Source organism: Talpa europaea (assembly GCF_964194135.1).
Source record: "Talpa europaea genome assembly, chromosome: 5".
In the NCBI taxonomy this organism is placed as follows: domain Eukaryota; kingdom Metazoa; phylum Chordata; class Mammalia; order Eulipotyphla; family Talpidae; genus Talpa; species Talpa europaea.
The window spans coordinates 15,589,064-15,615,352 of record NC_140071.1 but is presented as its reverse complement, the minus strand read 5'-3'; the positions used below and the strand labels follow the sequence as shown (position 1 = coordinate 15,615,352).

The following is a 26,289-nucleotide window of genomic DNA, read 5'->3' as shown; positions in this document are numbered from 1 at the left end:
TCATTTTATTCATGTCACTATTAAATTTATCACATTGAATTAGTTTGTTTTCCTCTTGTGCCTTTAATCTTGGTTTTGATTATCACCTCATTTTAGCAATGACTGGGCAGTCATTGTTAATTGAATTAACACTTTATTTCAAGAGTTTTATTATAAATACTGTTTTTTGGGCCTCCCCGGTGGCGCAGCGGTTGAGCGCTGGGTTGCGAAGCTGCCCGCAGCCTCTGCAGTGCCGGTTCGGTCCCCGGCTGCTCCCCGGCCACCAGAGGAGGGTCCCAAATGGCGCGCAGACCTCTCCTGCCGCCCGCTGCTCCCCTCAGCAGTGTACTTCGGTCCTTCTGCCTGCTCTGCTCCCCGCTCTGGCTCTGGTGAATTCTCTCACCCTCCCGCGCTTCTGACTGTACCCAGTGCTTGCATAAATAAATAAAAAAATAAATAAATAAATAAATAAATAAATAAAAAATCTTTAAAAAAAAGATTTATTTATTTATACAAGCACTGGGTACAGTCAGAAGTGTGGGAGGGTGAGAGAATTCACCAGAGTCAGAGCGGAGAACAGAGCAGGCAGGCTGATGAAGTACACTGCTGAGGGGAGCAGCCCGTGGCAGGAGAGGTCTGCACACCATGTGGGACCCTCACCCTGTGGCCGGGGATCAAACCGGCGCTGCAGAGGCTGCGGGCAGCTTCGCAACCCAATGCTCAACCGCTGTGCCACTGGGGAGGCCCCGATAGGACTAATTTTAAAATGTACTGAGACTTTGAGATCTCCCCCCCCCCCCCCAAGCAGTTTAGAAGCACAGGTACAGATCAGGGGAAAGTGGGCGACAGACAGTTGGATTGATCTGGTGTTGAAGTTTCGTTAGGTGAATGCAGTGGAAACAAAATAGAAAATTCATCTAGGATATTATTAAGAGTGTAGTTGCAGTGGTGTGCGCTGGGCTAATTTTCCCTATTTTTGAATTGGGAATGATGATAATAGTACTTAAACGCAGACAGTTGTGAAGGTTGAAATGAGCTAGTACAAGTTTAGTACTCAGAATAGTTCTGTGTAAAGTATGTTTAAATATTTATGGGGTTTTTTTTTCAGAGTAGATTCCTAGAAGCAGAATTGGCAAGTTAATGGGTAAATGGATTTTTCTTTATTTCCCAGTTCCCTTTCCTGTAGAGGTGGTCTCATTTTTCCATTCCCATTCCGGGGTATGAGCTGTCCATTTCTTTCATCTTTGCCAACAGACTATGCTCTCAGTTTTTTTGTCAGTCTTGATAAGTAAGCATTTTCTCCTTTCTTAAATTATAAAATATACATAACATAAACTTTGCTATTTTAACCATTTTAAAATGTACAATTCTGTGGCATTAAGTATATTCACATTTTTGGGCTGTAGTCATCACGCCTCACATCTCCAGAACACTTTTCATCTTGTAGAACTGAAACTTTGTATCCATCAAATAATAAACTGTGCATCACCCCTCTTCCTAAGCCCTTGGCAACCAATATTCTACTTTCTGTGTTTATGGATCTGAGTACTTTGGGCCTCACATTAGGGGGAATCTTACATTAGGGGGAATCATACAAAATCTGCCCTTTGTGATTGATTTATTTCACTTAGTGTCATGTCTTCCAGGTTCATTCATGTACCAAATTCTTTAAGTCTGTGCCTCATTCTGTGGATAAGAAAATAGAGAATTGGGGGCCTCCCTGGTGGCACAAGGGGTTAAGCACCACACTATGAAGCAGTCCACAGCCTCTGCATTGCGGTTCGATTCCTGGTTGGCCAGAGAGAAACCCACATGGCGCAGCAGACCTCTCCTGTCTTGCCCACTGCTCCCCTCAGCAGTGTATTTCAGTCATTCCGCCTGTTCTGTTCCCTGCTCTGTCTCTGGTGGATCTTCTCACCTCCTGCATCTCTGGCCTGTACCCCAGCTCTTGGCATGCATAAATAAATAAATCTTAAAAAAAATTAACAACAAAAAAAAGGAAAATAGAGACTTGGAATGGATATTAAGCAACCTGTTTAAAATCCCAAAGTTTCCCTTATGGCCAGGGCCAGTGTTTGGGTCTCAATATCTGGTCCAGCCTGTTTTTTCTTACATCTTAGTGGTACTCTGTCTTACCTACTTTTAGCTTCTTCTTGTAGATTTATTCTGATTTTATGTGTCTTCAGTTGGTTTTAGTAATTTGTAAGTTATACAGAAATTTGAACTTTTTGTCTAATCTAAATTTACTGGCATAATATAGTTGCTTGTAGTCCTTTAAAATTCTTTAGGGTTGGAAGGAATGGCCTTGCTTTTATTTTTGAATTGGTAATTTGTATAATCCTTTCTTTTTTCCCTTTTACCATTTTCTCTCTCCTGCAACCATTTTCTCTCTCTCCACTCCCATCCCCTTAATCTTAAAAGAAACAACTTTTGGCATTATCAGTATATCCCTGTTGTTAATATTCCAGTTGTGCTCAAAAGAATGTATTTTGCTTTATTGGTTACAGAGTTCTATAAATGTCATTTAAGTCAACTTGATTAATAAGTTGTTTAGTATTGTCTTTGTTGTTTTCTTAGTTCTGTCAGTTGTTGTTAATGTAATCTTATGTACTACTATTGCTTATTTCTCCTTTTCGTAGTCAGTTATTGTTGTGTTTTGGTATTCTGTTGCTAAGTATATTTATTCCTGATGGTTACTCTTTTATCGTTATGAAATGTCCTCCTCTGTTCCTCTGAATTTTCTTGGAAGTTTGCTTTTTTCCTCACATTAATGTATCTTTTCCAGCTTTCTTTTGATTAGTATTTGCATGACATCTTCCCCTTACCCCCTCATTCTTTTGAACCTATTTGGGTCTTTGAATCTAAAATATTTCTTGCATACAACATGTTTAGGTCTCTTAGGAGTCTTGGATTCTTTCTTTGATTGGAACATTTAATCTGTTCACATTTAATGTAATTATTGATAGAGTTGGATTAATACTAGCTACTGTGCTGTTTGATTTCAACATCAAATGTCTCCTTTTTGTTTCTGTTCTTTATTTATTTACTGTCCTTTGTGTTAAGTAGAGAATTACAATTACATCACTTAAAATTCCATCATCTTCCTATCCATTTGTGTTTTTTCATCTAGGGAGTACAACATACATATTGCTTTTTGACACTTTTCAAATTAATACTCGATTTAATTCAGTAAAATATGGAAGCTGTCTTCAAATGAAACTGCCCCTTGCTTTGTGCATTATTGTCAAATATTTCAACTTTATGTTATATCTTCAACAATACTGTTTGTATTTTGTACTGTTTTTAAAAGCAAAGAGAAAATGTGCAGCACTTCATATTTATTTACCTTTGTATCTTTTATTCATGTAGATTTGAAGTGCTTTCAGCCAGAAGCACTTCCTTTAGTATTTCTTGTGAGGCAGAGCCAGTACTGATAGATTCCATTTTTGTTTAGCTAGGAATGTTAGTTCACTTTCAATTTTTTGAAGGCTAGTTTTGATGGGTATAAATTCTTCATAGTTTTTTCCTTTCAATACTTTGTATTATCCTAATGCTGTCTGATCTCCAGTGTTTCTAGTGAGGAATTATTTGTTAATTGTATTCTTTTATATATGATGAATAATTTTCTCTTGCTGCTGTCAAGGTAATATCTTTTGTCAAAAGGTTGACTGTGAGGTGTCTCTTTGAGTTTATATAGCTTACATTTTGTTCCCATCTGGAACCTTGATGAATATTCTTCACCACACTTTGGGGAAGTTTTCTGCTGTCATTTTTATGCTTTCTCAGTCTCTTTGAGACTCCTACTGCTATTCTGTGAGACTTGAAGGCGTTAGTCTCTGAGACTTTCCTCATTTTCTTCATTCTTTTTCTTTCTACTGTTGAGATTCAGATTCATGTTCCTTGATTCGTTTTCTTTGATTTCAAATCTATTGTAGAGCTACTTAGTGAATTTTATTTTATCTTTTTAAAGATTTATTTATTTATACAAGAACCGGGGAACAGGCCAGATGCGCAGGAGGGTGAGAGGATTCACCAGAGACAGAGTGGGGAACAGAACAGGCAGACTGACAAAATTACACTGTTGAGGGAACAGTGGGTGAGACAGGAGAGGTCTGCTCGCCATGTGGTTGCTCTGAGGCTGGCCGGAATCGAACCGGCACTGTAGAGGCTGCGGACAGCTTCACAGCGCTGTGCTCAATCTCCTGCGCCACCAGGGAGGCCCAATTTGCCATGTTTTTATTGAGAATCTGTATTTGATGAATCATTGTCTTAATGAGTAATTGTCATTCCTTACTTTTATTGTTAAAATATGGCTTCCTTTAGTTTCTTACCAGGTATTTGGTAGACTGCTCCTCAGTTTGTATTTGTCTGATATATAAGTACTTTTTAATGTGTGTGTTAATGTGCTTATGCTTTCTATTTTTCTGTGGTTGGAAATAACTAGGATTTTAATTGTCTTTAGTTAGATGAGAGTAACTGGAATGTGGCACTTGAAATTGTTAGAGATCGTTGATTAATAACAAGTCCCAATTTGTTATCTGACAAATGGATTAGATGGTTGATTGGATTGTAGTTTGTTTTTTTAGTAAGCAGCTGCCCTTATCATAACTGCATTTACTACCTTTCTGATAGCAACTACAGGCTAAGTATAATCAAACTTGGATTTCTTAGCCATACATATTTATTGGTACATGGTGAGTCTTAAAGTTTTTACTTGAATAAAAAGACTGTCAAAAAAATTTATTTAATAATTTAAATCCAGTATTTCCCTAAATTCCTTTTAGCCTTACTGGAAGTTACTTGCTTTGCAAAAACAGAAATCCCCTCAAGGTAGCCAAAGGAAAAGCCTTGCAGAGAATAGTATGCTAACAATAGAAGCAGTGCATTGTTAGAATGCTAGTCTCTGTGTTGTGTCTGCCTCCTTATGTTTGGTCTGCCTTTCACTGAGTACTACTCTCTCATTTCTACTCTGCATATCTCTTCTGATTTCCTTTTTATCTTTGTTCTCTGAATGAATTTGTACAGAGTCCTGGATTTCTGAATCTATGTAACCTGTTACCTCTAATGTCTTGATCCAGCCTCTGTGTGCCAAATTTAGATTTTCAGGAGGAAGACTTTGATTTGCTCATTCTGGCCCAAGGATGATGGGCACCAGCACCTCTTTTTTATATAATCTGTAGAGTAGGCAAGTTTTCTAAAAAGGGGTTATGAATCAGGAGATTTGGATGGGTATGCTACTAAATCCCAAATATTTTGATGTCCTGATGCTTGCTCTTGCTAGGAGAAGTCTGTTTAGAAAGCCTTTCCAAAACATTGGTTAGAACAAAATTCTAATCATGTGGTTTAGTGATTTCATTTTGAATGCTTTGTACATGAAAATGGAGACATGGCTGGTAAAATATGAAAACTATTATATATACCTTGTGCATATATTGATGAGTAATTTAAAATTGCTAGGTGTTCATGGTTTCAAAGTGTGGGCCCTTGAGGATTTTCTATGCTATGTCCCAATTCTGGTTGACTTTGTGGTTCTTGGGTATTTTCATTGAAATTTTTTAGTGATAGAATTTTGCCTTTATCATATTATTGTTATTATCTTAATTATCGCTTTATACACTTGAACAATTAGTTTTTTCCTGACATCCTTGCCTCCAATTTTCTCTCTAAAGCATACAAAAAAGCCTAAAAAGATAAAGATCACCATAATTGCCAGATACTACTGCTGCTAACACTTAACACTTCCATGTAATCCATTTTAAAAAATGGGGCCATATTATCTATATCCTTGTGCTTGTACAGCTCTCTGAGGTATATTTCTCTCTCTTTTTTTTTTTAAGATTTATTTATGCTTACAAGAACTGGGGTACAGGTCAGAGGTGTGGGCAGTGAGAGGATTCACCAGAGACAGAGCGGGAAACAGAACCGGCAGATTGATCGAAATACACTGCTGAGGGGAGCAGTGGGCGAGGCAGGAGAGGTCTGCTGTGCCATGTGGGTAGCTCCCTGGCCGGCCAGGGGATCGAACTTCTGCTGCAGTGGCTGGGGGACAGCTTCATAGGTTGCGTCTTAACCCCTTGCACCACCAGGGAGGCTCTATTGCTCATGTTTTGAAATGCTTTCTATACCAGGATTTTAAAAATTTATTTCCACAGAATTAAAAACTTCTGTAGTTTGTTGAAAGTATCCCTTAAATTAAAGCACTCCAAGGTCAGGAAAGCTTGAGAAAGGCTGAATTTAATTAGGACTGTTCTGTTTTAGATTGTTTCTATTTTGCTATAATTGTACAAAAATTATTTGTACATAAGTTTGTGCACATTTCCTAGCTGAAGGTCCTTAAAAACTCTATCAAAGATTATGAGCATCTGAAGAGGTTTTTTTTCTTACACATACAAATATGTATATATGTATATATTTATGTGTATATATTTATGTGTATACACACGTTATATATGTTTTCATACATACGAATACGTATATATATTTATGTATTTCAAATTAGGATCATACTTTATATGTACTATTTTGTACTTGTTTCTCATCTGAAAGAAATATAGTCACATTGTGTGAGGGAAAATCTGGTAACATTTCAATCCTTCTTATAATATTTATACAATTTGTTATATTTCATTGTGGGTGGCTAGCGTTTTAATTGATTCTAAAACAGCGCATGTCTTTTAGTTAAGCACTTTGGAGCTTTTAGCTGAAATGGCTAGAACTCTTTAAGTGTTTGTAATTTTAGCTACCCATAAATGCCTCTTTTTTCCCTCATTCAAGTTGAACCACATGAGAGAAAAAGGGAATCAGGCAAATAGAGATCCAAATAACTACCCTGTTATCACTGAGCAAAAACTGGATTGAAGGTTGTTGGCTTAGATGTGCAGCAACATTGGATTTCCCGTGATCTCTGTCCCCTAGATTGCGATCTTGGAACTGCCAACTGAGGGACGCATCGCGTCTGCTGAGCAGGTCCCGGGACCCCTGCCTTTTTTGTTATTGCTACTATTCATTCCTTCTGCTTGACTCCCTGTTTGTGAATGGCACACTCTATGAAAAAGGAATCTAACCCGGTTTAAGTTACAACCTCTTGTGATGTTTGCCTTTTGTCTGAGTCTCTGATCCTGGGTATTCTCAGCAACAAAATACTGATTGGAGTAGGTCTTTGTGGTCATTTAGCTAGCACTCCATAGGAAAATCTCTACCTGTTTGGTTATTGTCAAAATTTGATATTAGATTGTTGATGAAAGGCAAATAGTTTCCAGAGCCCTCTGATTCCTTCTTTCTTGTGTTGTAGTCTTAGTTTTGTTGGAGGCCTGTGACCTACACATGAACTACCCTTTGGATGAACCTCCTTTTCCTAGCATTCCAGGTTACCACTACTGCCATATTAGGGACTTAGGGTGTCCTCTTTTCTTGCATGTTTCCCTTTGTTTTGGACCTATGGACCTAATGGACTCATGTATCTGGATTCTACAAGGTAGTGTATCACCCAGCTCTATTTGGGATATCTCTGCCCTCTTCCATCCTTAGACTTTAGAACTTGGGAACTGATTTCTGAACACAGTCTTGAACTTTTAGGGCTCCAAGGTCGTTTTCTTGTGGTCTTTTAACTTCCATCAAGAAGCGAGTTTATTTCTTCAATGAATATTTCCTGGAATTTTTAGTGTAGCTGCTGCTCCTTCATCAGCAAGTTGGTTGTCTGGCTATTGGTCCCTCTTTAATGTGATCCTGACCTTTGAGTACTAGTACCCTATACTGCATAAAGATATTTCCTCTGTTGCTGGTGGTAGAATCCGAAATGCATTTGGGGATCTGAAATGATAATTGACTTCCAAGTATAAGAATTCTGGAGTGTCACTGGAATACATAGTTGAAATACGTAATTGACTAATAAGCATCATTGATACTACTTTATCATTTCACAACATGGTGCACATGTATCCAGTTGTGCCTTTTGAACCATATCATAAACTGCTGGATATTGTCAGGTAGTTACTAATCTTTCTCACATACTTTAATTATAATTTTTTTTTCCACAATGGATTCCCCCCCTTTTTTTTTTTAAGATTAATTTATTTATGCTTACAAGAGCTAGCGTACAGGCCAGAGATGAGGGGGTGGCGGGGGGGGGGTGGTGGTGGCGGTGAGAGGATCTACCAGAGACAGAGTGGGGAACAGAACAGGCAGACTGACGAAACACACTGCTGAGGGGAGCAGCGGGAGAGACAGGAGAGATCTGCCACGCCATGGTGGGGATCGCTGCGGCCGGGTGGGATCGAACCTGTGCTGCAGAGGCTGTGGACAGCTTCACAGTGCTGTGCTCAGCCGCCGCACCCTCCCCACCCCATCATTCTTAATTATACTTTCATGATGTGGATTTTAGTAGGTCACCTATTTTATTGCTTGATATGACTTTGATGGCTTCATTTAGCTTTGGAATATTACTACTGAATCTCAGAAACCTTGGCATAGAGCTGTTTGTTTGTCATTTGTCTGTTTTTTGAATTAATTTGATTCTGTTCTAACATGTGTCTTTTAGTGGCAATGCCCCAAAGCCATTCACAAGATCTACATGGAGTAAATCTTGAAAGTTTGTTATTAAAGACACTGTTTTGCTAACATCTCTGGATGTACTGTTACTTCGGGAGCAGTTGAGGTTGAGATATATTGGGACCTGTAGTAGTGAATGAAAGTTTCTAAATATGATTCAGCTTGAATTTCAGATTGCAGAGATGTGGTCCTTTCCACATTCATTACTGCTTCCTGAGGTGTATACTCTGTGGTTCAGTTTGTAGAGGCAAACTTAGGACTCTGTATGTCAGGGCAGTCTAAGCCAGACATCTGTAACTTTGATTTAATGTGGAATCCATTAATCGGGTTTGCTAGGACTTCAGTTGTTGTGGTTACACAAGCCGGAGATTTTACCTAACCTCTGTAAATTATTGATTTTATTAATTACTTCCCTAAATCTCTGGTAATCTTCATTTAATTAGACCCCAACACTTAACTAAGGTTTAAAGGATTCCTTTAAGGAGATATCCAGTCATTATCTCCTATCTTATTTAAATCTGCCTCTTTTTGGCTTTTTTTTTTTTTTTTTGAAGATCTTTTTATGCATATAAGAACTGGGGTGTAGGCCAGAGGTGCAGGGGTTAAGAGGATTCACCAGAGACAGTGGGGAGCAGAACAGGCAGATGTGGATTGACTGAAATACACTGCTGAGGGGAGCAGCAGGTCAGCCAGGAGAGGTCTGCTGTGCCATGTGAGTCAGTTCCCTGGCAGGGAATCAAACTCGTGTTGCAGTGGCTGGTGATAGCTTGGTAGCACTGAGACTCAAACCACTGTACCCTCAGGGAGGCCCCTTTTTGGCTTTCTTACTCTAAATTTTCATTTTCCCAAAGCCTTCATTATTGGGAATCATAGCTTCATTAGGCTAGCTTAAGTCCCCATGTTCATAGTTAACTCCTGTGGGTTGTCCTTGATGGTCAGTTATTTTCCAGAATACAGGCTACCCATGGTAAAGTGCTGTGACCAAGAAGAGCCTCGGCCTTCCTATTCCCCGAACCCTCCATTATTCAGAGACTTGATTTATCTGTTTTCCCTTTTACCAGTTTTATATATTAGCCTGTTCTGATTCTCAGCCAGAACGAATTATAACTTCTGCCTTTTCCTCAAAGGTGGGTACTTTAAATTGATAGTCAGCAACCCTGCTGGCAAAGGTCATGATTTCCTAATTTGGAGAATCCAGTTGTTTGCTATTTGAGTGTCCTGATGTAATCTGGTGATGTCTGGTTGAGTTGAGTATTCCCACATCCCTTGATGTCTAGTCTTGTTCTGTCTCGCTGTTCTACCTTCGATGTTACCTTTCTATATGTGGATGGGGGACAAGCACCTGATTATTTAACTCTTTATTATTCGGGACTTCAGTCTCTCAGCTATCCTTTCTGTTCTTGGATGCATATATATGTTTTCTAACATAGTCTTCAAAAAATAACCCTGTGTTTTTATTCTAAGCAGTATTGAATGAATAATATTCTAATTTTTCATGAGGCCAAATTTGGCTGACTTGTTTTCCTGAATTTGCTCGTATATACTCATAAGCCACTGTAACATGATGTTAACTGAGTTAGGTGAGCTTTGGTCCTTGCAATCACAAAGAGCCCAGTAGACACATAGTTTGACTAAGAAAGATGTTATATTTTATTTGTTGCATAAAAATTTTATACACTGTGTAAGATTATTTGTTGTTTATCCACATGAAGGGTAAGTGGTGAAAAGACAAACCCCTGAAAAATCTAGATTAGTAATGAATAGTAATTACATTTTTCAGTATTTTATTTTAAGTTATAGTTATGAAAGGCATGAAAGCTACAAGGCACCAAAAGTAATTTCTTCTAAAAATATTTCCTGTTTTTGACTCTGAATTCGTCATTTTGTTTCCTTTTTAAAATAGGGTTACACATCATTTTGGAATGACTGTATATCATCTGGATTACGTGGCTGTATGTTAATTGAATTAGCCTTGAGAGGAAGGTTACAACTAGAGGCTTGTGGAATGAGACGGAAAAGTCTGTTAACAAGAAAGGTAAGAGGAATGCTGAATAGCATGTCTTTTTAAAGAATTTGTGCTGCTTAAAAATAGTTTTAACTGATAACTTTCACAAATTAAAGAAGTTGATTCCTTGTTGAATCTTGTTTCCATATCTTTATCTTTATGGTACCATATCTTTATGGTGTCCTTGGTTTCTTGATTCTGTGAGTAAAGTAATTCATTGTTAGGATCACTTATTTTATTTGATATGCTCATAGAGACCATAAACTTCAGTTGCTGCTTTTGAAAACCATAATTTGGAAATATTTGACATAACTTTCTTTTAAACCCAGAAGTGTTATTGTGTAATTTTATGTAGGCTATTGATTTTCTGAACAGAATATGAACAATTTTCAGATCTCTGCCATCTCCATTGTGAAGGTCTGTGTTATAATAGAAGTATTATTGGTTAAATTTCAGAACTTCTAATTTCAGCCTCAATTTCAAATATTCTAGACTGTTTCTCTTTTAGTGTGTTGTTACTTGGGGGCATGGTGTTTGAAAACTTTCCCTAACACAGTGTCCTAGTGAATTTAAAGCAGTCCAGGGTTAGAAAAGAACATTGATTGATACATGCTAAAGTAATAATCCTTTAGGAGAGAAAGCCATTAATGTGTTTTTGAAGTTATAGAGTAAACATGGTATATTGAAAACATTCCTCAGGGGATTTTAAAATTAAACCTAGTCATTCGAAAGCGAAGTCAAATGGGCTGTCTTGAGATTAACTTTCAAACTACTTTATTTTACAAAACTATCATAAAGCAGAATATTGATTTTTTTATTTCATTTTGCTGTGTAGTCATGGATTTATGGAGAAAAAAAAGATTGCCACTATAGTTATTAATGATAATATACATAGAGGTTGCTCCCAATTATAGTAATTACAAGTAATTTTGTGTTAATGTTATGGAGTCCTAATCTAAAGTGAAAAAGTTTTGACAGTTATTTTTTTATTCTTTTTATGAAGACGAAAACCATTTTGTGTTGGTTATCAACAAATTACTTGCCCTTTTATTCATTTATTCATTCATCATGTATCTATTTCTGATGACTGAGTGAAATTCTCTGCCTTCATAGGCTTATTATTTCAGTCTTAGCTTGTATGATCTTAACTAGGTAGTTGATATTTTCTGGGAAAAATGCTCCAATGTGATTTAATTTACTCATGAAAAAATAACTACTGGTTTTATTATGATAATACATGTATAATAGTTATAAAATTGTACTAAAGGCTTGTAACAAAAACTTCACTGTTACCCTTCCTCTTTCCTTAGTCATGCTCCAGGGAGGCAACCATTTTCAGTCCTTATATTAATTTCCTAGGGCTGCTTTAACAAATTCCATAAACTTGATGATTTAATACAGCAGATACTTATTTAACTCTCATAGTTATGGAGGCCAAGAATATGAAATGATGTGCTTTGTTGCCATTGAAGTTTTTGCTCCCTGCTTCTGTTGGTTCCAGATTTTTCCTTGGCTGCTGACCACCTCTCTCTCTGCTCTGTCTTCACATCACCTTTTGTGTGTTTCTCTCCTTACTGTGTCTCTTATAAAGGCATTTCCAGTGCATTTAGGGGCCATTTGGATAATCCAAGAGGATCTCATTTCAAGATCTAATTTAACTTAATTTGCTCTACAATGACTTATTTTCCATATAAGTTTTGGGAATCAGGCACCGGAGGTTAGTATATGAATCCACCATTCAGCTTGTTGCAATTCTCCTAGTTATTTCTTTTGACATTTACCTCCACGTTTTGCAATAAACATATACTGCTTTCTCTTGCTTCCAGTTGAGAGACTGCTTACCTTCTGTTAGAATAGGCGACTAGCTGGCCTTTTTATCCATCCCTTCCCCCTTTCCACCCAGTCTTTTCAGTACAGTTATGTCAGTTTTTAGCCAGTTATGGCCATTTTCTATGATTACTGTGTTAATATTGTTTTCTGCAGAGCTGTTAAACCCTTTATTTTCCTTAATAATTCTCTTTTTAAAACATTTTCTGTGTAACTGTCCCTTTTTCTTATATACTCTATAAAGTTAGCATTATTAATTTTTAAATATTCATATATATATCAGACAATTCCATTAAGATTTTCCTTGTTCTAATTTGGACTCGTTATGCTTTGATCCTGCTGGGACTTCTTGTCACATTTGTAGAGCTTTCAGCTTCCTGTTTTCTGGAAGTATTTTCTCCTACCCTGTGGGGAGAAAATATTTTGAGACTTGTATGTCTGAAAATGCCTTAATTGTACTTCATTTGAAAAACTTAACTGGGAAGAGAATGTTATATTTAACTTGCTTCCCACAGAATTTGGAAGGCATTTCAAGATGCCTTGTCCATTGTCTTCTATATAAGACTAGCTGTTAAGTCTGATGCACTTCTGATTTTCATTCTTTGTATGTTTTTGCCTTTTCCTCTCTGGAAGCATTTGAAATTTTTTGTTTGTCTCTGGTGTTCTCAAGCTCTTTAGTATGCCTTCATGTGGGTCTTTTAAAATTCATTGTGCACGAGTTGTTTGAGTCTGAGAGTGTGTTTTTTGGTTAGAAACTTTTGTTTTCTAAAACTCTAAGTTGGATATGGCCCTGTTGGTTGTTTTTGTTTCACAGCTTTATTGCGATAGTTAACATTTTCTTGGCCTCATTCAATTCTTTGTTGAATTTTTTCTTGTAGCTCTCAGGGTTTTGATTTCTAAGGGCCCTTTCTTGTTTTTAATTGGCTGCTCCTTGTTTTATGGGTGTAATGCCTTCTTTTAGGTCTTTGGAATCTATGGATCTTTTGAAAAAAATTTTTTTTCAGAGTTCCTTTTTTTTTTTTTTTTTTTTTCTTTCCTCATTTGGTCTCTTTGATGTCGAAGTCTTTTCTTCAAATGTTTTGCCATCCTTGGTTATCTGTTCATATATGATGAGGCTCATAACAGATGAGGCTCTAAGAAAATAAAATACTATGGGGCCTCCCCTGGTGGCGCAGCGGTTGAGCGCTGGGTTGCGAGGCTGCCCGCAGCCTCTGCAGCACCAGTTCGATCCCTGGCCATCGGTGAGGGTCCCACCAAAAAAAAATTAAATAAAATACTACGTTTCAATAATATGCTTGTAGAGAATAAACTAGTGGGGCAGACATTACTGAATTTTTAAAAGTTTAGAACTTTTGTGAACCATTGAAGAGTTATGGGGCAAACAGTAGAATGTCCTAAGATTTACCTTTTAGGTAAGTGAGGATACTATTGAAAAGGGCTAAAACTAGTTCAGAGAAACTAGTTAGGAAATGTAATTTAGTTCAAATGAAGTCAGCCAGATTAGCTAGAATAGAACAGTTGTAGCAGTAATGGAGAAAAGTGGCTCCCCTGAGGGAGACATGGGGACAGAATTTCATAAGAAAAAAGATATACCTATTTACAGGACACTTTGATCCTGATATATGGCCTGTCTCAGACGGTGGGTGTAAGATAGGCATTGAAGCCAGATTGCAGTGGATTTAAAGACTAAGTAGGAAGCGGGCCTCCCAGGTGGCACGGGGGTTAAAGTCTCAGTGTTATCAAGCTATTGCCAGCCACTGCGGCATGACCCCGGCCAGAGAGCTGACCCACAGGGCACAGCAGACCTCTCCTGTCTCATCTGCTGCTCCCCTCAGCAGTGTATTTCAGTCGATCCACCTGTTCTGCTCCCCACTCTGTCTCTGGTGAATCCCCCACCCCGTACTTTTGGCCTACACCCCAGTTCTTGTATGCATAAATAAATAAATCTTAAAAAATAAAAAGATTAGGAAGTAAGAGGTGGTGAATTGACCATTACATAAAGGTTTGTAACTTTTCCTCCCACTGTTCTCCTTTTTTCTTACTCTCTTTCACCCTCTGCTCAAAAGAATGGGCTACAATAGCCCTATCCAACAGAACTTTCTGCAATGATGTGTTACTTATCTGTATTGTAGTAACAGTAGTCACTAACTTACAAGTCTGTTAACTAGACTAGAAATGTGGCTAGTGCAAAAATTGAGGCATGCAATAAATAAAAATACACCAGAATTCTGAAGATTTACTGTGGAAAAAGGAGACATGTAAAATACCTCAATTTAAACATATTTGTTAAATGTTTACTATTTTGGCTATAATGGATTAAATGAAACATTGAAATTAATTTCACCCATTTTCTTTTTTTGATATGATCACTGGAGTCATGACTACCGTTTGTAGTTCTAATTATATTTCTACTGGGTCTCAGATGGTGTATGTAATTTTTTGACCTTTCATAAGATTGAACAAAAAGATGAAGGACACATTGAGGACAAATAAAAGAAGACTACTGGATTAAAAAACTTAAATTTCATAGCATTTTAATAGCTAAATATAATAAAACAATAGATTGTTACAGGATTTCAACCAGAAATTTAATAGCCAAGACTAAATGAGCCTATAGAGATCTAATACTTGGCTCAAGCAGTATCGTGTTTTTTCCTTCTCATCCCCCATTTCTGGGTCATGTGTATGCTTCAGCTATGAATTTTATATCAGTATAATTTAAAAAATTATATTTGTTATTTAATGACGTATATTGGTGTTTTCTTTAAGGTTTCTGTTAGTTGCCATACTTTTGAAAAAATAATTCTCACCCCCAAAATTATAGTCCATATTTTAAATCTTTATCTTTTGTAGTATAGGCTCTGAGGAACCAAGTCTTAGTTTTTACTTGTTTTCATGACATTTATTGAAAACTTTCTCTCCTTATTTGTTAGAGTCTGAAAAAAATAAAAAATAATAAATAATTGAGTCTGTTTCTGGAACTGATAATTGTTTAAACAGTGATTTTCTGGTTTATCAAAGAAAGGCATTTTGCTTTACTGATTATGCACACTAGCTTTTATTTTCATTTATTTCATCATTGTGGCTAAACAGGTTAAATTAAATATTGGGTTCAATATAGAATTAATATAAATTCTGAACTTGGATACTGCATGAACATTTGGAGCTTTAAGCATATGAATTTGTCTGCAGAAGTATTTTTTGTTTGAAAAGTTCACATCAAAAAAGGAATAAGTAGTTCATTTCATTCTTATTTCTTATATTTTAGGTGATCTGTAAATCAGATGCTCCAACAGGGGATGTTCTTCTTGATGAAGCTCTAAAGCATGTAAAGGAGACTCAGCCTCCCGAAACTGTCCAGAACTGGATTGAATTACTAAGTGGTAAGCTGCTGTGTGGAAACTAAAAACTGAATTCTGTGTAAAAGATTTTTATAAAAGTTTAAATATTTTGAAAGAAACTATTAAGCATATTAGCCAAAGGTGGTTTGTATTTAGGCAAACTTGTTTGTTATCAGTCACTGAACAGGTGTTTTTTTTAAAGTTTCATTTCCTTTAATAAGACTGAGTAAATTTAAATGAAATGTACTGTTCTTCTTACAGCCCCATCATTCTTTATCAAAATTGCATCTTACTACCCTATGTGAACAGAGTAGGTTAAGCTATGGTAGCAACTCCAAAATCTCAGCATAAGACAATAGATTTTTTTTCTCACGGTTTAGGTCAGTGACAGGCCACTTCATTTTCACTCTGGCAGTCAAGCAGATGGAGTCGCCACCATCTGGAGCATTGTTAGTAGACATTATTATAACGGGAAGAACAGAAAATGGCTCACATGCTTAACCCTTTGCACTCCGCTGTCCCCTCTCAGGGGCCATAGGAATTCTAGCATATCACTCGGATGTCCCCTCTCAGGGGACATTGCAATTTATTAGTGATTACGGGGAATTGAGTTATTTCAACGCAACTTTTTGAGACATGCATGTTTCCCTGAAGTTTTATCTTGAAATGGCACAAGAAATTAAATCAAAATATCATAAAATTACTAAGATATATACAAGAAATGTCAGCGGGTTTTGTGTCGGACGAGAACGTGAGATGCGTGCTCACGACGGTCCGTGCACTTCGTGACGCCACTTGAAAAGAGCGATAAGGGGGGCCTCCCCAGTGGTGCAGCGGTTGAGCGCTGGGTTGCGAAGCTGCCCGCAGCCTCTGCAGCGCCGGTTCGATCCCCGGCTGCTCCCCGGCCACCAGAGGAGGGTCCCACATGGCGCGCAGACCTCTCCTGCCGCCCGCTGTTCCCCTCAGCAGTGTACTTCTGTCCTTCTGCCTGCTCTGCTCCCCGCTCTGGCTCTGGTGAATTCTCTCACCCTCCCGCGCTTCTGACTGTACCCAGTGCATGTATAAACAAAACAAACAAACAAATAAATAAATATAATAAAAACATGCCTCTATTAAAAAAAAAAAAAGGAAATGCCAAAAAAAAAAAAAAGAGCGATAAAGGGGAGTTTGTAGAAGAAAGGTCGATTTTTGAACATAGCGTGCACTGTATAGTGAGATACATAATTACAAATAAACAAGTCTACATCTGGAGGAAAAGATTTTCAAAGCTGAGCTCATTTTGGTTTGAAGCTTCGAGTAGTGCAAATAGATCTAACGAGGAGAAAATCGGAAAAGTGATTCTTTTCTTAGTGAATAAGTTGTTTGGTGAAAGCTATTTTGGTAAATATCATCTTGTCAGTTAGTAATAACAATTAGAAATTTTCAACCCATGCATTTATTCATATTTTTTATTAGAACAATGGCCAAGCGTCCAACCAAGAATGAGTCTCATGACACAAGTAGTAGTGAAGATGAGCTCCAGATAGACCTCTATACAGACATGTCAGACATTCACTAATCAGCCTGCAATGCATATTGGGGAGTGTTACAAAACTTATCATACTGTACAAAATTATAAACAATAAAATATCGGTTTTTTTGCAAATATACATTCCTCGATGTCACCCAATTCATATAAGTCCAATATCATTATAATATGTTACTTGGTTCCAAAATTATACTAAATAATACAAGGGTCTGTAAATGAACGTTTCCGCCGCAAAGTAGCATCGAGTACCTGGTAGCCAATGTCCAGAATGGTTCGGACGTAATGCAAACAAAGGGTTAAGTTTCTGCTCAGAAATTATTTGTGGTTTGATTGGTCAGAGCAAGTCACAAAGCTTTTCATCACTCTGAGGAGACAGGAAAGTGCAACAGTATGGAGGTGAACCTGCAGTGTTTGAGTGACAGCCCTGACGACAAGTATATTTATATTAAAGTTATTCGTGTGTGTGTGCGTGATCGTCTACATTGTGCGCTTCTTAAGTATAAGGACCTAAGTTACCTTGCTCTTCTCTCCTGTTAATGCAGAACATAGCTTCTGCATATGTCTATTGTCCTTCTGTTTCATGTTCAGACATAAGGCACTTTCGAGTAAATATTTTAAACACAGTTAGATATTGTTAAAGATGGGCAAATAACATGTGGTTAGAGGGTGAAAATGTAAGATAATGGCTGCCACTGTCTCCTCCAGAGATAGGAGCATCTCCCCACTTGTTTCTCACCCAGATGCTTCTTCCAAGTGTCTGTATGTCTCTCTTCTGTGTGTCTTCTCCAAGTCTACTTAGCGGTACCAGGGTGCAGGTTGGCACTGCAGAGGCAAGAGAGAGTGCACACCTGCTTTCTCAGCATTGCGTGGGTCCACCTGTCCACTAACTGACTCTTGTTCCTAGTAGCTGCTTGCTCAAGAGTCTAGTTCAAGGCATATTGGGACTTGTAGCTGAAGGTGGCTGCTTAAGTGGGAGTGAAAAAAAAAATGGTGTCTTCCCCTCTCAGCTTACTACGGGTTTCATTTCATTATTTATACAGTATATCTATACATACTAAAACTAAGGATATATTGTAAACATTATATATCTTAAAAATTAATAAATATATATTTAAGGCGAAGACTTAAAGTTGAAATACTACTGTTTTTTTAATAGAGTTCCTATCTTTTTTAAATATTAAGACACGTAGTTGGTCAGTTCGGTCACAAGGTGTCACTAGACTGCCACATTTTTAAACAAAGATGCTTTTTGTTTTGATGGCATATGGAAGTTTTTTGCAGTGGAATAATAGAGGTACTTGTCAGTATGTCATTTTCCACTTTAATGATTGTTGGGCAGTAGACATAAATAACTTCTGAAGAACTTTTCCTCACTGTTCATACTTAAAATTTCTTTTGTAAAAAAGTGAATTATAGGGGGCCTCCCTGGTGGCGCAAGGGGTTAATAACACCACACTATGAAGCAATCCGCAGCCTCTGCAGCACAAGTTTGATCCCCGGCCAGCCAGGGAGCAACCCACATGGTGCAGCAGACCTCTCCTCTCTTGCCCGCTGCTCCCCTCAGCAGTGTATTTCAGTCAGTCTGCCTGTTCTGTTCCCCACTCTGTCTCTGGTGAATCCTCTCACCCCCCTCATCTCTGGCCTGTACCCTAGTTCTTGTATGCATAAATAAATAAATCTTTAAAAAAAGTGAACTATAAATTCCATATATTTTTAATTTGACTTGTATTAAGTTATATGACTTCAATGGTGAATAATCTAGAGACTGAGGAATAACAGTAAAAACCACAATAATGTTTTTTAATCTAGAATTTACAGCACTACTGATTACATAAATGACTGATCATTTATTAGAGTATTCAAAAGTTATTCACTATTCAGCTTAAATTGAAGCAACTAAATGTTAAATGTTCACAATCTATTGTAGGCAAAACCTTTACTATATTTTCTTATCACTCATTCTACTACCCTGTCCCCATCCCAGCTTAAACTCTGGTGTTTTATATATGCTAAAGTGACTTTATTCTTTGTTCTTAGGTTAATTTTTTTTTTTAATGAAAAAATTGACCACTTAGTTATGCTAACATATATACCTAACTACCGGTAAAGAGGAAACTTCAGTGTTTCTTCCATGGGGCTTCCCTGTCTCACAGGAATCGTCAGATTGGTTTGGGCTAGTGACCATTCTTTGACCACGTAGTTATTTCATCGTGGCTTTTATTGTGCCAAAAATAGTATTAAATGATATTTGCATATAACCTATACTACTTCAACCTTCTACTTATGAGGTTTCTTCTTTTTTTCCAAATATCTGAGGAGATCTGAATAAATACTTCTGTTGGTGTGAACGAACACAAGGTTTACAACCTTGCCCAGGGAATTGCTACAAAAGATGATGATGGCTGAGTCCTTTATTTGCTCTGGGGCAAAAATGATTGCCCCTAAGATGGGCCAGTCTTAAATGGAACACCTTATTTGAAAGTGTCTGTCTGCAGTCTCTTCTCATTTTTAGTAGCAAACTAAACTGTCAGCATATTTTGGAATGGAGTAATTTCTCCCAGATTTGTAAACATTACTTATTTCATTGGTTCTAATGTATAAAATAAATTGTGGATAAGAGATAGGTAAACTTGGTGTGATTGTAATACAATGGTCATTAAATCAAAAACTGTTAATACTGTTTATTTTCCATGAGAGAAAAAAAGTAATTGTAGCACCAGAGGGATTTTTGAAAAAATTTTTTTTTTTTAGGTCTGCAAAGGGAAATTTAACGATCGGTTTCTTAAAATAAGCTTGATTTTATTCCCCCTGTCCCCTAGTTTGAAGCATAGGATACTTCCTGTTTCACTAGTGAGCTGCTAGGGAATAGTACTTCTTTCATAATTGGCAAATTATTACAAGCATAATTTAGAGTTGAACTTTTTTTAAAAAAATAAATGCGTCTATTATTTGATTAAGTTTAAATTTCCGAAAGTCAGTTAAGACTGCCAGAAAACATACCACTCAAGTTTAACCTAGTGTCTTAGCCTTCCAGTGACATTAGAAAACAAGACAAAACCCAACTGCTGGTGAAAGGTGCAGCAGATAGGCCTTGTTTGGGAGGTGTGAGTTGGTACAACAGTTGAAAAATGCAAGCCTGTCCTGTTGACAGGAGACGTGTGCCTCTCGCCAGGGCTCATTACACTTTGCTTGTAATTGCTGCCGGTTCACTCTGTCTTCTCTTCTGCCTGGAATGTAAGCTCTTCTTCCTTTCATAGAATGTTGAATGCCCTTGAATTTCAGGATTTAAAGTTCTCTCCCCTGTAAGGTTCCTAGAATTAGCCCTTAACATCAAACCCTAGTAATTTCTTACCCTTTGGATACTCATTCACACTGTTTATGGCTCTATTCATATTTTATTCTGGCCAGTATAGTTTGTAACATTGTTTATCTATTTTCTTCACTTGATTTTAAATTTCTAGACTTAGAAATATGTCTTTACTTATGCTTGTAGTCTCAACTCCTAATACAGTTTTTAGCAGCATTATAAATCTGTCAGTCTGCTGATTCTTTCACGGGTAAATAGTAGTGGCTAACATTTATTGAGAGCTTGTCATATACTGAGAACGTGCTGTGTCTTTAACTCATTTAATCTTCATAGTCTGTGAGCTGGATATAGTTGCCTTCACTTTAGGTGAGTATGTGGAGGAATAGAGAGGTTAAGGAACCTTGCTCAAGGGCACACAGCTAGGAGTTGAGTTGGAATTCAAATACAAGCAGTCTTAACTCCATAGCTTGCTGTTATAACTTATGTTCTAATGCTTCATCAAGTTAACTATTACTGATTTCTTAACAGTAAGTATAGATGTGGACTGTTTAACACCAGAAATTGAAATAAGTAGAATTTCAATTACTATTAAAGGTAAATTTTTTTCTTTCACTAGGTTTTAAACTCTAATATGGCCTCATATATTTCGGCTCTTTTCCTTTTTCAAGTTGCCAAGGCAATTGAATGCAGTGATAAATTTTGTAGTGGAAGTTGATTTGTTTGGCCATTCAATTTATTTGAAAAAGTTATTTTTTTTTTAAATACGGGAAATGACTTCAATTTCCAAACTCATGGTACCAGCCCTTCATAATTTGACAGTTTTCCCCCCCAAGTCGCTGGTTTTATAAGGTGAATCACAAAATACAAAATGGTAGTTCCAGATAATTTACTTTTTTAAAAAAAAAAAAGATTTATTTATACATTCAAGAACTGGGGTGTAGGCCAGAGGTGTGGGGGTGGTGGTGGTGAGAGGATTCACGAGAGACAGAGTGAGGAGCAGAACAGGCAGATCTACTGAAATACAAGGCTGAGGGGCGCAGCGGGTGAGACAGGCGAGGTCTGCTGCACCATGTGGGTCAGCTCCCTGGCTGGGAATCAAAGTCATGCTGCAATGGCTGGCAATAGCTTGGTAGTGCTATGTCTTAACTCCTGCACCACCAGGGAGACCCCTAGCCCCTTATTCTTTAGTGTTAAATCATATGGTAACACGACTTTGTCTATGGCTAATTGAATAAAAATATATTTTGATATAACATTGTCCATTAGAACTTTTATGTAATGATGACCATGTTCTGTTTTTGTGCTGTCCTTTCAGTAACTGTTAGCCACACATGACTGTTGGACACTTGAAATGTGATTACTACAACTGAAATACTGATTTTTTTTTTTAAATATTTTTTTTTTAAAGATTTATTTATTTGTTTGTTTGTTTATACAAGCACTGGGTACAGTCAGAAGCGCGGGAGGGTGAGAGAATTCACCAGACACAGAGCGGGGAGCAGAGCAGGCAGAAGGACCGAAGTACACTGCTGAGGGGAGCAGCGGGCGGCAGGAGAGGTCTGCGCACCATGTGGGACCCTCCTCCAGTGGCCGGGGAGCAGCCGGGGATCGAACCGGCGCCTCAGAGGCTGTGGGCAGCTTCGCAACCCAGCGCTCAACCGCTGCGCCACCAGGGAGGCCCTGAAATACTGATTTTTAAAATCAGTTTAAATTGAATAGCCTGTGTGGTTAATTGCTCATGTAGTGGACAGTGCAGTTAAAGGTTTTCTTTTAACATAATGAAATTTTAACCTTGTAGCTTTTGCACAGTGATCTTTTCATGTCTCAATTTAGAAAATAACTTTTTTTAAATTGTAAAAAGCTACATGTTTATTGGAGATCATTTGGAAAATAAAGTACAAAAAAGAAAATTTAGCATACACAATCCCAAAGATAATCAAGATTAATACTTCTGTAAAGAAGAAAAACTATTTTAGTGAAATATCATCTGGTTTCACTTTAAATGTTTCTCAGTCTTGGAAGGAAATTCATATAGATGACAAGCTTAAAATGGTGAAAATATTTTGTCCATTTAGAGTTAACTTTATCTGTTGTCAGCCAGTAAGGGTGTCTAGACAGGCTTTGCTAGCTTTATAGACCTTGTATACGTAGCAGTTTCAGCAATAGCATGTAAATCAGGAAACTTTTTCTTTTGTCCACTTGTTCCAGACTGATATTTAACAGAAAAGAAATACATTATTTTGCTATTAACTTTTCCTTTTTTTTAAATATTTATTTATGCATACAAGAACTGGGTTACAGGCCAGAGGTGTGGGCAGTGGGTGAGAGGATTCATCAGAGACAGTGGGGAACAGAACAGGCGGATTGACTGAAATATACTGCTGAGGGAGCAGCGGGCGGAACAGGAGAGGTCTGCTGCCCCATGTGGGTAGCTCCCTGGCCGAGGATTGAACTTGTGCTGCAGAGGCTGTGGACAGCTTCATAGTGCTGAGACTTAACCCCTTGCGCCACCAGGGAGGCCTGCTTATATTTTTTTGTTTTAATTAAGACATTGTTGGTTATTAGCTGCTTTGTGACAATAATTGGAGAGAGGCCAAGCATAATTTAATATTTGATCTCTGTCCATATTAGAATAATGGTGACTGGGCTTGAAGATTGCCTTCTGTATGGTCTTTTGTGCCTAAAAATGTGCAAGGAAAGGCCTAACCCTCAAGGAATTCATGATTTAGTCAGGTAGAAAATGTAGTTGGATTTTCTTTATTTCTCTGGAGGAAAGTAATACAATTTTTACTGTAAAATTTCATTTTAACTACAGAATCTTACAGAACTACCAGACAATATCTACTATTTTCTAACCTGTCGTTTCTGACCTCTGAAATTTTTTATTTAGGTGAGACATGGAATCCATTAAAATTGCATTATCAATTAAGAAACGTACGGGAACGATTAGCTAAAAACCTAGTGGAAAAGGGTGTATTGACAACAGAGAAACAGAACTTCCTACTTTTTGACATGACGACACATCCCCTCACCAACAACAACATTAAGCAACGCCTCATCAAGAAGGTACAAGAAGCTGTTCTTGACAAGTGGGTGAATGATCCCCACCGCATGGACAAGCGCTTGCTGGCCCTCATTTACCTAGCCCACGCTTCAGATGTTCTGGAGAATGCTTTTGCTCCTCTTCTGGACGAGCAATATGATTTAGCCACCAAGAGAGTGAGGCAGCTCCTCGACTTGGATCCTGAGGTGGAATGCCTGAAGGCCAGCACCAGCGAGGTTCTGTGGGCGGTGGTGGCAGCGTTCACCAAGTAACTGCTCAGAATGAAGTGTTTTCCTATCCCTCATGTAAACCAGTAGTTTATTGACTTCTGGTTTTCTGCAATTTGTACTTTCCACACTATAATTGGCTTTTGTTTCAGGAAATGGTGGGTGGCTTTTTCTTTTTCCTATGTATGCAGGATTCTGCTGGTACGAGAGGCCTTCCTCTTTCTGTTTTAAAAAAGTTTTACTGCCATATTGGCATTCCATTCCTTGTTGGCATTGTCACTGTTACCTGTTTCTGGTTTCTGGTATACTTTGACTTTCAAAGTACCTCCAGTCTTCTTACATGCACATCTTCTGGATTACCTCAGCTTGAGTTTTCCCCTCATGTGCATGTACATCTAGCATTCTTCCTACAATTCAGATGGAAGTCACAAAAAGGCCTTCAACTCACCAAAGGTAAATATCTGTATCTATTAGGACATTTTATACATAGACCTCAGTTGAGATGTATACTTAACAAAATTATTTTTAAATTGAGACAACACAGTAAATAATATAAAATGCCCCTTGGATTTTGCTTCCCATGTAAATCTATTGTATTATTACACTTGCTATAATTTTACCTATTAAATCATAAAGGTCCAATTGTTTCACAGAATGGTTTGGCTGCGATGGGCTGCATTCCAGTTACACTGTATATAGTTTGAATTATATATAAATTGTCCCTTCTTCTGGCCACCCCTGCCTCCATCTTAGTATTTTGCAAGATTTAATTAGTTGTACACCTGGTATCCCTCACTTGCTTCAGTCATTATTATTTGATGACAAAATAGACCTCTCATCATTGAAGGGGAATGAAAAGATACATGTTTGATTAGTCCCAAGGTTTTTGCGCTATGCCTTTCACAATATTCTGCCTGTGTATCTCCTGTTCGGAATTTTTTTTTTTTTTTGTCTTACTGTTTTTATTTGTATAGGGAAGAGGCTTGTGACCAGTACTGCTCTTGAGTACAGTTGTTTTTTTCCCTGTCCACATGTAAATTAATGTCTGCTCTTAAGTGTCATTTATCTGCTACTCATACTTTCTTGGGAGGGAGAATCGAATGTCAGTCCTAGCAGGTGTTGCATGTAAATTGTTAGGAGGTAATGGCTACAGCAAGATGATTAAGAATTTTGTAACAGAAAGCTCTGCTATGTTTTAATTTTTATATACAATTATGGTAATTAGCACATTGTAAGAATATAAGCCTTTGCTTTTTAAAGTTTATTTTTACTATTTCTTTATCACTGTTTATCGCATCATTGGTTTCTTGATGTAAATACTATATATTGAACAAATTAAATGTCAAATTTTTTATTACCATAGTTCATGTTAATAGTGGGGCTTTCAGGTGTTTAGAGATTTTTTTGGTTAACATTCACTGCAAAAGTACTAGATGGTGTATAACTCTACAGTTGAATTTTAAAGGCTTCCCTAATATGTAAGCTATCTTTTTATCTGAAGTAATAAATAAACTATGATCTTGAAAGTGCCTGAATCAGAGCAAGCATGTCATTCGTATTTTTGTATTCTGCCTTAGTTTTCTTTCTAATGAAGTTTTACTTAGTATTTCTATGGTGTGGTTGTGTTTCATGTGGGTTCTCAACCTTCATAGGGCCAGATAGTAAATATTTTAGGTCGTGTGAGCCATTTATGGTGTCTGTTGGCAACTACTCAGTTCTGCTGAATGAATGTTGCCATAGATAATACAGATAAATGGGTGAGACTGTGTTCCAATAAAACTTTTTTTTTTTAAATAGGTGGCCATAAATAATTTGCCAATCCTGTCTTAAAGGCATGGAAAAAGACAGGTGTTCCAACCACTACAATGGCTTTCTCCCAGAAGTTATACCATTGGTGGTAATTAAGTATGGATACTATTAATGTATAATTTTTTCTCATAAAATGGATACTGGACATTGATATCAATGTTCTTGAATTTATCAGGTGCAGATTTACTCTTTTTCTCTTGAAAATATTTTAGAGGTAATTGATGTTTCTAAAGAATTCTTCATTAGCAGCAATTTTATTTCAGACACGGGTTTATACAGTCTCACCTGAGTTTCTGTCAGTGTTTGTTTCAGAGCAGAATTCCTAGTCAGCTCTACCTATATGTGGCCTCAATTCTGTATTTCTATATCCAGAGGAGACGAAAGGTGTTACTGTTTGGAGGGGGAGTGTGTTATTAGAATGCTTTTTATTAGAAAATACTTGCTGCTTACAGTGCTCTTTATTTAAAACAGGTATGGGGCAACCACTGAAATAATTCTAGTCCGTATGGTTAAGAGTAGATTTATGATTTATGCACTTTGGTTAAAAGTCTTCAGATCCAAGAATCAGGCAGTGAATTTTAATAAAACTTAAAGATGTGTGAAAAGAATTAGTAGCTGGCTGCTGTTTTGTTTTGTTTTTTTTTTTTTACTTCATGTGTTGTTTAATTGATGAGTG

At 37.3% G+C, this 26,289-nt stretch overlaps 1 protein-coding gene across 1 annotated transcript in view; it reads left to right on the top strand.

The window, feature by feature from the left end:
• Nucleotides 1–23,849, top strand: part of GOLPH3 (golgi phosphoprotein 3) — a gene marked incomplete at both ends in the record, with an annotated part of 36,263 nt that extends 12,414 nt beyond the window's left edge. The window contains 3 exons of the mRNA XM_084233710.1: nucleotides 10,430–10,561; nucleotides 15,627–15,741; nucleotides 23,425–23,849. Of these exons, the coding sequence (XP_084089836.1) occupies nucleotides 10,430–10,561; nucleotides 15,627–15,741; nucleotides 23,425–23,849 (672 nt within the window). The remainder of the gene's footprint in view (nucleotides 1–10,429; nucleotides 10,562–15,626; nucleotides 15,742–23,424) is intronic.
• Between the last annotated feature and the right edge of the window lie 2,440 nt (nucleotides 23,850–26,289).